Source organism: Artemia sp. Qi Xiang Cuo, chromosome 9, assembly GCF_049724085.1.
Source record: "Artemia sp. Qi Xiang Cuo chromosome 9, ASM4972408v1, whole genome shotgun sequence".
Classification (NCBI taxonomy): Eukaryota; Metazoa; Arthropoda; class Branchiopoda; order Anostraca; family Artemiidae; genus Artemia; species Artemia sp. Qi Xiang Cuo.
Window position 1 is genome coordinate 38,621,017 of NC_142802.1, and position 12,555 is coordinate 38,633,571.

Sequence of the window (12,555 nt, forward strand, 5' to 3'; positions counted from 1 at the left end):
TTTTTCATCTCTATGTGAAAAGTCGAAATTAAATTTAAGAAAATTTCTAATTAAATTGAAAATTTTTATCTTCACGGGAAATAATCACAATCATAGTAAAACTTTTTATATCTTCTACGGAAAAATTTAGAACTGAACTTTAAATTTTTTTTGTCTTGGTTAACTTGAAACTGATGTGGAAGCTTTTTATTTTCTCTGAAGAAATTAGAATTGAATTATGTTCTTTGGTAAAATTCAGAAGAAAACTTGAACTTTTTTATCTTCTAAGAAAAATTTGGAACAGTATTTAAAATTTTTTCATCTCTTTGAGAAAAATCCGAATTGAAGTGGAAACTTTTTACATTATTTTTGGAAAATGTATTTAATCAATAACTTATTCCTTTTCATTGAGAAAATTCAGAATCGAAGTTGAGCTTTTCTTTTTCTTGTAAAATATTAGGAGTAGAACTTAAATTTTTTTCATCTCATTGAGAAAAGTCAGAATTGAATTTAAGAAATTTTAGAATTAAAGTGAAATTTTTTATCTTCGAAGAAAATAATCACAATCATAGAATAACTTTTCCTATCTTATACGGAAAAATTTAGAAGTGAACTTTAAATTTTCCATGTCTTGGTGAACTTAAAACTGAAGTGGAAGCTTTTTATTTTCTCTGGAGAAATTAGAATTGAATTATGTTCTTTGGTAAAATTCAGAAGAGAACTTGAACTTTTCTATCTTCTATGAAGAATTTAGAACAGTATTTTAAATTCTTTCATCTCTTTCAGAAAAAATCTGAATTGAAGTGGAAATTTTTAAATTATTTTAGGAAAATAGAATTTATGTGGTCACACAAAAACATAATTATAACAACACATAAGCTTACACACACACACAAAAACTAACAAACACAAAAAACTTAAAAACACACAAACATACAAAAACAAACAAAAATACACACACAAAAAAAATTACAAGCACAAAAAAACTTACACACACACAAAAAATTACAAACACACACAAAAACTAGCCATCCAACAATCAAATACAAAAAAAATGTATCAAAATAAATAAAACTCTATAAAAAAAACAAAAAAACTTAAAAACACCCAAAAACATACACACACACAAAAACTTAAACAAATACCCGAACATTAACACACACACAAAAACTTACACACACACAAATACTTAAACACACAAAAAAAACTTACACCAACAAACCAGCTTACACACACAAAAAAACTTACACACACACAAAAACTTACACACACACAAAAAATCTCACACACAAAAAAAAAATCTTACACACACACACAAAAACTTAAACACACAAAAAATATTACACAAACAAACACAAAAAATTAAAAACAAACAAAATCTTACAAAAACAAACAAACAAAAACAAACACAAAAACTTACAAACAAAAAATAAAACAAAACAACATAAATAAAAAAAAAAAAACAAATACAATCACAAAAAAACTTACAATCGCGAACCATAATACACACACACAAAAACTTACACACACACACAAAAACTTAAACACATACGAAATCTTACGCAAATACAAAAACTTACACATACACAAAAAAACTTACACAAAAAAACAAAATTACACACACACAAAATCTAAAACAAAAAAAAAATAAACAAAACAAAAAAAACTTACACACACACAAAAACTTACACACACACAAAAAATCCCACACACATAAACTTACACACACACAATGACTTACTCACACACACACACATAAACTTACACAGACACACAAAAACTTACACACACACACAAACTAAAAAACAAACACAAAATAACACAAACACAAAAAATAAAACACACACACTAAAACGAAAATACACATAAAAAATTACACTCACACAAAAACTTACTAACACTAAACAAATTACACACTCCAAAAAAAAATAACACAAAAATACACAATAAAAAAATACCTCAAAAAATAACACACAAAACCGAACTAACAAGCGCAAAAGCAAATAAAAACAAACACAAACTTACAACCTAAAAAAAACTTACATACACACAAAAACTTACATACACAAAAAAACATTAAACACAAAAAAAAAATAAATACACACAAAAAACTTAAACAAAAAAAATAAATTACACATGCAAAAAAAAACTTACACACAAAAAAAAACTTACACACACAAAAACTAAAACACACACAAAATAAACAAAAAAACTTACATACACACAAAAACCTTAAACACACAAAAAACTTACATACACAAAAATATACATACACACACACAAAAAAACTTACACACACACAAAAACTTACACACAAAAAAACTTAAACACACACAAAAACATAAACACACTCACAAACTAACACACACACACTTACACACACACAAAAACTAAAAAACACATATAAACAAACACATACACAAAAACTTACACACACATAAAAACTTACAAACAAACATAAAATTACACACACACAAAAACTTACACACACACACAAAAACTAAAAAAAACAAAAAATCTTAATAACTCACAAAAACTTACAGAAAAACAATAAAAAACTTAAAAAAACAAACAAAATAACACCAACACAAAAAAACTTAAACACACAAAAAAAATTAAACACACACAAAAACTTAAACACACAAAAAAAAATTGAAAAAACAAAAAACTTAAATACGCCAAAAAAACTTAAAAATACAAAAAAAATAACAACTGCCCAAAAAAAAATAAATTAAACACAAAAACTTACACACACAAAAACTTAAACAGACACAAAAACTTACACACACACAAAAACTTATTACACACACACACGAAAATTTTATATTATTTTAGGAAAATAGAATTGATATGGGCACACACAAAAAAACTCACACACACACAAAAACTTACACACACACACACACAAAAACTTACACCAGAAGTTTCAGACAACAAACACCTATGAGAGACTAAGAATCATAGCTCTGAAAAGTCCAAATAGCAAACTACACATCCCAAATCATAATTTTCTGACAACACACCCCTATGAAAGGCTAAGAAATTCAGCTCGGAAAAGTCAAAAATAGCAAACCGTACATCACAAATCCTAGTTTTTAGAAAACACATACCAATTAATGACTTTGATATCTAACTAAAAAAAGTCAAAAATAGCAACCCATACACCCCAAAATCATAGGTGTTTGTCGCCATTCATAAACAAACGACGGGGGCCGGGGAGGGCCTTTGAGGGTCTGGGGGGGCCCTTGAGGGTGGGGTGGTCATTTGGGAGCTTGGGGGGATCTTTGAGGACCTGGGGCTTCCTGGGGGGTTGGGGTAGGGGTATTGGAACCTTTTGGGGTTGGGGATAGAGGACCTCATGACACTGTTCAAATGGAACTTGTGTATTTTAACGACCACAGAGTTTCACCCTCAACTCCTCTTCTAAAATCTCTTCAAAAATCATCTTTTAAAATGTCTCTAACTGTTTCGCTGAAATAATTCCCTAAAATAATAATTTGTTCTGAAAAGATATAATAAAGCCTTAAAAAAGTATTAAAATGATGGCTCAGGAGCCTTTGGGGCACCGGGGGCCCTTTAGGGGGGGCGGGGGAGGGGGTCCTTCTGTGTCTCAATGCACAAAAAAATATTAAAAAATGGGGGAGGGAAGGGGAGGGGAGGGGGACGAGGGGAGGGGGAGGAGGGGAGAAGGAGGAGGGGTGGGGGAGGGGAAGGTGAGGAGGGGGAGTAGAGGGAGGGAGAGGGAGTGGGGCCCTTTGGGGGCCAAGGGGGGGCCTTTGGGGCCTAGGGGGTTCTTTGGGGGTCTGGGGGACCCTTGAGGGCCGGGTGGCCCTTTGGGAGCCCGGTGGACCTTTGAGGACCGGGGGCTTCCTTCGGGGTTGGGGTGGGGTATGAGGACCCTTCGGGGTTGGGGTGGGGTATGAGGACTCTTTGGGGTTGTGGTAGGGAACCTCACAACACTGTGCAAATGGAACTTGTGTATTATGACGACCACAGAGTTTCACCCTCAAATCCTCTTCTAAAATCATCTTTTAAATCATCTTTTAAAATGTCTCTAACTGTTTCACCGAAATAATTCCCTAAAACGGTTTCGCCCAAATAATCCCTAATCGTAACTTCAGCGTATTCCTTTTGTTTTTGGCATCTCTGCGCTGTCACATTTCAAATTTCTAGGAAACCCTTTCCTACGTTAATCTCTTCATCTCATAAATGTTCCTAGCTACACTATTAAGGTTTCGTTAGAATATCAATTTATCTCTCCGACTTAAAGCTCAGTGAAGCCGTATTTAAAAATAGAATTTCTATCTCTTTAGACTCCCGCATAATTCCAAGATAATATGTGATGTTATTTCTAATTCTTGACTATAAAGATCAATGAAGCCCTATTTAAAAATGGAATATTAATTTTTCTCTCCGACCTAAAGAACGTTTATCCTTCAGACCTAAGATTAAAGAAACCATAATGTTTCTTAATTCCCCCTTCGTGAATCAATATATTCCCCTAGCGATTATGTAAATCAATTTCTCAGGTTAGGTTAGCCTAAAGATGAAAGAAGCCATGTTTGTTTCTTAATTCCCCTTTCGTAAATCATTACATTCTCCCCACCGATTATGTAAATCAATTTCTCAGGTTAGGTTAGCCAAACAACAATGAAGCCATGTTTGTTTCTTAATTCCCCTTTCGTGAACCAATAATTCCCCCACCGATTATGTAAATCACCCCAATGTCATTACACCTGGACAAACAACAGCAAATAAATCGACCTTGAAACATCCATTAAAGTGAGAAAGTTCCTGTTTTTTCATTCTCACTGACAACGAACCATAAAACATCCATCAAAGTTAGAAAGTTCCTGTTTTTTCATTCTCACTGTAAAAAACCATAAAACAGACATAAATTACTTTTGACATCCATAAATGTGAGAAAGTTCCTGTTTTTTCATTCTCACTGACAAAGAACCATAAAATAGACATAAATTGCTGTTGACTTCCATAAATGTGAGAAAGTTGCTGTTTTTTCATTCTCACTGACAAAAAACATAAAACAGACATGAATTGCTGTTAACATCCATGAAAAACATCAAATAAATTGAACAACACACATAACCGTCCAAGAAAAACATCCATCAAAGTGAGAAAATTCATGTTTTTTCAAATGAGAAAAATTCTGTTTTTTCATTCTCACTGAGAAAACCATAAAAACATGCATAAATTATGTCCTGTCACGACTGGTACCCCCCTTTCTACTGTTATGCTGAACCCTAAGTTTTTATCAGATCGTTGGACTGTTTCAAACAAACTGGAAATCTCAAAATTTTGATCGGATGTATTTGGGGAAAAGAGGGTGTGTGGGGGGGTATAAGGTAACACATAAGGTAACAAATGCACTCTCCAAGGTTGGAAATTTCAATTCCCAATTAAATGAGCCACCTCTGAAGTTTATACGACCTCTCCTTACATGAAAACCTTATATGCCCCCGGGACATAACTTACTTGCCCCCGGGCTCTGGGACTTTGTGTCGACCCCGGAGTTTTTATTATCTGATGTTTGAATTATTTTTAACAAAATGGCTATCGCAACGTGCTGACTGAAAAATATACTTAGTTCAACAAAGCTTCTGCATAAATCCGATTCTGTTTTCTTGCACCTACTTTTGTATTTAACCTTTCTTTGATGATTATAGCTTGTTATACTGATGCGTCTTGTTTTTTGTTTTAAAATCCTGAATTTGGAGGGGTAGGGGGGTACTCACCTCAATAGCTTTCTTTCCATGTAAATTTCTTCAAAGATCAAACAAAAAATAAAGGAAGGTTATAATCCATTACCTCTAAAAATCAACATCACATTTTTTTTTTTTTTTTTTTTTTTTTTTTTTAGTTTATACTTTCTGATTAAGCTTCGTAATGCTTTTTTAGTCTCTGACAGGTAACAAAAGATTTTCTGTTCTTGGACAAAGCTTCATATTCTCGTTTTCCTTACAGTCTTTCCATGTTTTATGGCCTGAAATAGTCCACAACCTTAACTAGCATAATTTTTATCACGTCGAAGTTTCATGGATTCCGAGTCAACTGTCGCTTATTTGTCGTAGTGTAAAAGCCTTTAAAATTTAAATTACTTCAATTCAGATGAAAATATATTTACCTGATATTCCCTGTTGTATAGCTCATAGCAATGTTCAAATAAAAATTGATAGGTTGATCGAAGGCAAGCAGTGGCGCAGTCTTTAACAACAGTAGAAGCTCTTGGAGGTGAAGATAACTCCTGTACCTAAAATTATTCCATTCTTTAATTTAATCCTAGGCTACAATAATCATCATCAAAGAGTGGGGAAACACAGTGATTAATACCTTAGTGTACATCAAATTTATGCAAGATATCCGAAAGAGAAAGCAGGTCGTCCGCGATTGGGGTGGGAGGATGTCATAAAGAAAGATTGAAGGGAAATGGGGGCTTCTAGGGAGGGAGTAAAGAGAGAGGCTTTGAATAGATTGGGATGGAGGATGAGCGTGCGTAGGGGTATTGGCCTCAGGTGGCTTGGTGCTGCGATGAATCGTTAGTAGTTTGTATACCCGAAAGATACCCGATAATAGATAGAGTGCACGAAGGAAAGAAAAAATCTGCGGTTTCTCATCTGGAAACGCAAATTTTCTGAACTTTGACTTTGGTGCACCGTTTGTAATATTTCTGCACCGTTTGTAATATTTCTTCAATTTGTCGGTATTTTTGTTTCCACACATAAATTCAGTTGTTGTCTCTAAATCACATCTATGTATCATTTTATGCAAAAAAGACAGGTTTTTAACAAATCTTTGGAAATAACTTCTAAACGGGAATGCTAATAGGTTTTCCGTGCCTCATTTATCCAGATATTCCAAAATGTTGTCCTTATTACCAGTTGCAGTTCTAGTCCTGGGTAGGGGGGCAGCTCCTCCCCTACTTTCTAGTTGTTCCGACATCTGACATTTAATTCATTTTATTTTATTTTTTTACATTCCTATTAAGGTACTGAATTGTCTAAAAACTGTCACAGTTGTAATTTTTGTATACCTTGCTCCCCCAGGTGATGAGTTCTAACACCATTACTGCTTTTTACATACCTTCTGGAGCCAAACATGTTGCCATATCCTAAACGCCAAGATGAGGCAACGGCTTGAATCATGAAACAAGTATAAGCAGCTGCAATGTCACCTTTTTTATATCTAATTTTCCTGGTATAAAACTTAGGGCCTGATATACTGCTAGTCAAAAAGTAAACTTTTTCTTACCTTTTCTCCCTAAAGTCGTGTCTGTTGAATTTCCTTTTCAAGGAATCAACTGACGGTTTTCTAGGGATAACTTCTCTCGGGAGACTGTTCTAAATAGACGTAAAACGTCTTTCTATGCTGTTCTTTAAGTATCCAGTGACGAGTAATAACTTTTTTACTTATCTGATCGTATTATTGTTTGTGCATGTTTGCCGTATTGGCTTGGCGAACGGCGGTATAGGAGATAGCTTGTAGGAGAGAGGGTTTAAGTTTTACGTCAATTTTTTTGCAACTCGTAATTTTGCTCACTTCCTTTTGGGCTAATCAGTATGCATTGTTTTTGGTCTAACTCACAAACAACTTTTTTCAGTACAAAACACACGAAAACTAATGTGAATCATGGTTGCAGCAGCAGCTGCAACCTAGTAAAGAGCGAACCACAGCCCATAGCAATCAAAAGTTGAAAAACGTGTTTTCAAGAAAACTGTCTAGTGAGAAAAATTGCCATCTGATACTAAATCAGGAATGGTAACTATTGTTTCGGCTAATTTTAGAAGTAAAAGTTTATTGCGAAAAAGAATTTATGTTGATTTCGAAAAAGAGCCCGAAGCACCTCAAAATGGTGTCAGATCGAAATAAAAAGTGCCCCATTGGAATCAGCATGGTCCAAAAACTTTTGTAAGATAATTACAATCCCCCACCTTGAACATCAAGGAAAATGACTTTTTTGCATGGATAGCACTGATCTGTCTCCCTTTTTTCTCTTTTTTTTTCTAGCAGGGCTAGGGGGTGGCCAGAGCATCATAGAAAGATTTGTAATGGCACATTCGAAAGGGAATTAAATTTGTAAGTGCCCTTTTTAAGTGACCGAACAGATTGGAGGGCAAATAGCCCCCCTCCCTACAGGCCACCTCCCCCCAAACTAGTCCTATAAAAATTTTGAGCTAGCCATTTTGTTAAACATTGTTCAAAGGTCCAATATATATGGTTTTGATGATGATATGGCCCTCCATAGTCCCCGGGGAAAGGCTGTATGTGGTATCGGGCGTATCGATATCTCACGTATCGGTATCGTGTGTATTGGTATCGCATGTATCGTATCGGGAATATCGGTATCCGTTGTTGTTTTTTTTCAGTCATTTTCTAGGCTCATTTTTCAAAGCATGTCCCGGCAAGGTATCATGGTTGCAGCGGTAGCTGCAACTTAGTAAAAAGCGAACTACAGCCCATAGTAACCAAAAGTTAAAACATGCGCTTTGAAAAAAACTACCAAGTGAACAAATATCCCATCTAACACTGACTCAGGAATGTTAACTATTGTTTCAGTTCATCTTAAAAGTAAAAGTGTATTGCGAGAGGAAATTTATGGTGATTTCGAAAAAAGCCTCAGACACCTCGAAAATGTCGTCAGATCAAAATGAAAAGTGTACTATTGGAATCGACATGGTCGAAAACCTTGTACAGGGAAGTTACAGTCCCCCTCGCTGAAAAACAAGGAAAATCCCTTTTTTGTATCGGTAGGACTGTCTCCCTTTTTGTTGCTGTTTTTTTTTCTTATTTTCTCAACAGGCCTAGCGGGCTAGCAGAACATCATAGAGAAATGCTTAATGGCTCATTCAAAAGCTATTCTCATATCTACGTGCTTTTTATAATTAAATAAAAAAACAAGTTTTTTAAACTGAAAGTAAGGAGCGACATTAAAACTTAAAACGAACAGAAATTATTCCGTATATGAAAGGGGCTGTCCCCTCCTCAACGCCTCGCTCTTTACGCTAAAGTTTTTTATTGTTTTAAAAAATAAAGTTGTGAGACAGAGTCAAACTTTAGCGTAAAGAGCGAGGCGTTGAGGAGGGGACAGCACCTTTCATATACGGAATAATTTCTGTTCGTTTTAAGTTTTAATGTCGCTTCTTACTTTCATTTAAAAAACTTGTTTTTTTTATTTAATTTCTGATCGTTTTTTAGTTAATACAGCTTTTATTTGCATAAAAATTATACTTTTCTTTTGCTAAATGGATGTCTTTACAAATTAACTTACATAACTAACTTCTATATTCGTATATTTTTCTTCTGGCGAAAAATACAAAGTTGCAGATTTTTGCACATATGAGCTTGAAACCTCTGTAATAGAGTTTTCTGATACGCTGAATCTGACAGTGTGATTTTCATTAAAATTCTTTCACTTGTAGGGGATGTTTCCCCCCTCTTTAAAAAATCGAGTAAATTTTCTCAGGTTCGTAGCCTTTGATGAGTAATACTAAACTTAATAAAATTTATATATTTAGGATCAGCATTATAAACACATTCTTTTGATACATTTATTGACATTAAAATTTCGTTTTTAAAAGTTTCGATTACTATTGAGCCGTATCGCTTGTTTTTTTATTGTTTTTTTTATTACGTATATGTTATTACTTATATGAAGGGGTTCTCCCCTTAGTCAATACCAAGCTCTTTACGTTAAAAGTTAAAAAAATATTTGATTCAGAAACCCCTGAATCACACAGGCCGTTTAATTAGCATAGATATCTCTTTTGAAAGCACTAAAAAAAAACTGTAGCGTAAAGAGAGAGGTATTGACTTGGGTGAGAACCCCCTCACATACGTTATAATTTATGTTCGTTTTAAGTTCTAATATTACTTCTTACATTTCAGTTGAAAAAACTTGTTTTTTTTTATTTAATTTCTGATCGTTTCTTAAATAATGCTTGGAAATCCGGCGCCCCCTTCATAGAAATGTCCCTTACCCCAAAGAAACATCCTCCACAGAAATATTCTCCAGAGTAACCCCCTCCTCTAGCCCCCCCTCCAGAAAAAATCCTTCCTGAAAATGGTTGTATACTTCCCAATATCCAATAAATAATGCTGGCAAGTCCGGCGCCCCCTTCATGGCAATTTCCCTTCCCACATGAAAACTTCCTTCATGAACAGATCCTCCAACATCACCCCCGGCCCCACCTTACCTACCCCAAACCGAAAAAAAACCACCATAAAAAATCTGGAAAATTCCCCATAAACCATAAAAAAATGTAAAAATTGGTAAAGTTAAAAACGTTTTTCCCTACCACTGGGAACATAGGGGGATTAAGTCATCCTAAAAGACATATTTATCATATTTTCGACCATGCTGAACAAAATTGCTATCTCAAAATTTTGATCGGGTGACTTTGGGAAAAAAATAAGCGTGGGAGGGGCCTAGTTGCCCTCCATTTTTTTTGGTCACTTAAAAAGGGCACTAGAACTTTTAATTTTCGTTCCAATGAGCCCTCCCACGATATTCTAGGACCATTGGGTCGATACGATCACCCCTGGGGAAAAAAAACAAACAAACAAACAAACAAACAAATAAACACGCATCCGTGATCTTTCTTCTGGCAAAAAAATGTAAAATTTCACATTTTTTTGGATAAGAGCTTGAAACCTCTACAGTAGGGTTCTCTGATACTCTGAATATGATGGTGTGATTTTCATTAAGGTTCTATAATTTTGAGAGGGTCTTTCCTCCTTTTTTTGAAAATCAGCCATATTTTCTCAGGCGCGTAACTTTTGAACGGTTGCACTAAACTTGATGAAAGTTATATATTTTAAATCAGCATTGAAATCTGATTCTTTTGATATATCTATTGGTATCAAAAACCCGTTTTCTAGAGTTTCGGTTACCATTGAGCCGGGTCGCTCCTTACTTACAGTTCGTTACCACGAACTGTTTGATTTCTGGCATCTGCAAGTGTCTTATGACACTAAAATGACACTTTTTGTGCTATTTCTCAAGGGGTGGCACTAGCAGGCTACCAAAACATCATTGACAGATCTTTTATAGCTCATATAAAAGATATTGCACATATGTACGTCTTTCATATAAATTCCACCATCATCAAGTTCCCAATGGCACTAAAAACGGCACTTTTGGTGTCATGTCTCAAGTGGAAAAGCTGGGGCTATTGTGGTAGCAGAACTTATAAAAGTGATGTTAAATGACTCATTTGAAAGCTATTGCTCTTATATACGTGCTTTTTTTTAATTTTACATTCGTAAGTGCGATATAGCATTGAAAACAAAACTTATGGTGCCACTTCTTAAGTGGAAAAGCTCTGAAGTATAAAACAGGTATCATTGTAAATAGTTATGTTCCAGAGCCCTTAACTGGAGGTTCACAAGAAACCATCCCGTACACTCCCCTCCCAGCCCCCTTAGTAAGTTTCATAAATCGTCTGCTCATCAGTAACCTACTGAAACGTCAGCAGGCTACCACACCGTTGTAGATAGATGTTTAATTGCTCAATTATAAGCTATTGCTTATATTTACTAGGTTTTTAAAAATTCTACCATCTATTAGATTTCACAGATTTTAATGTTAACTAGTTTCTGAGAAGAATTTGCAATGAACTCTTTGTCATGGTTGAAGTAATACCTGCAACTTAGTAAAGAGCGAACCACAGCGCTTAGTAACTAAAAGTAAAAAAATGTCGAAACGGTCGTTTTTTCTTCTTTATTCCACGGTTTTCGGCGTGATAGAACATCAAATAGATATGCTTATTAGCTTATTTAAGAGCTATTCCTCATATGCGCATAGTTAATTTAAATTTAGTCGTGTACAAGTGCCATATGGCACGAAAAAAGGTACTCTTTCTGCCGTTTCTCGAGGGAGGAGATTAGCGGGCTACCAGAACATTTTAGATAGATTTTTGGTAGCTCATATAAAAAATATTACTCATATTTAGGTTCCTCCTATAAATTCCACCATCTGGAAGCTTCAAATAGCACTAAAAACGGCACTTTTGGTGCCATGTCTCAAATGGGAAAGCTAGGGCGAGCGGGCTACTAGGACTTTTTAGAGTGATGTTTAATGGCTCATTTGAAAACGTTTGCTCATAACTACGTGCTTTTTATCAATTCTACCATTCGTAAGTGAGATATAACACTGAAAATAACATTTTTGGTGCCACTTCTTAAGTGGAAAATCTTGGAAGCAGAAAACGGTATCATTGTAATAATTATGGTCAAAAACCCTTAACTGGAGGTTTGCAAGAACACCTCCTGCAAATTCCTCCTCCAGCCCTCCTTAATAAGCTACACAATTAAAGTCCTACAAACATCAATATATTAAATTACATTATTAGAGGTGTGGTTCTGTCAGTACAGCACTGGACTTCGAATTAGATTATCATGCGTTCGATTCCAGCTTGGATTTTTTTTTCAATCATGATTTGTCCCTTCTAATGATTATTTTTCAGACAATCCACTATTTTAGCAAGCGTGATGCACTCATTTTTTAAGGCATATCACGGGAAGGCAAATTTTAAACCTTTTACTTATATCTACATACTTTTT

The 12,555-nt window shown here is 34.8% G+C and overlaps 1 protein-coding gene across 1 annotated transcript in view; it reads right to left on the bottom strand.

The window, feature by feature from the left end:
- The window catches only part of LOC148948630 (protein unc-13 homolog A-like), a 143,658-nt gene that overhangs the window by 40,108 nt on the left and 90,995 nt on the right, over positions 1–12,555 (bottom strand). The window contains exon 7 of the mRNA XM_089094982.1: positions 6,122–6,247. Within this exon, the coding sequence (XP_088951108.1) occupies positions 6,122–6,247 (126 nt within the window). The remainder of the gene's footprint in view (positions 1–6,121; positions 6,248–12,555) is intronic.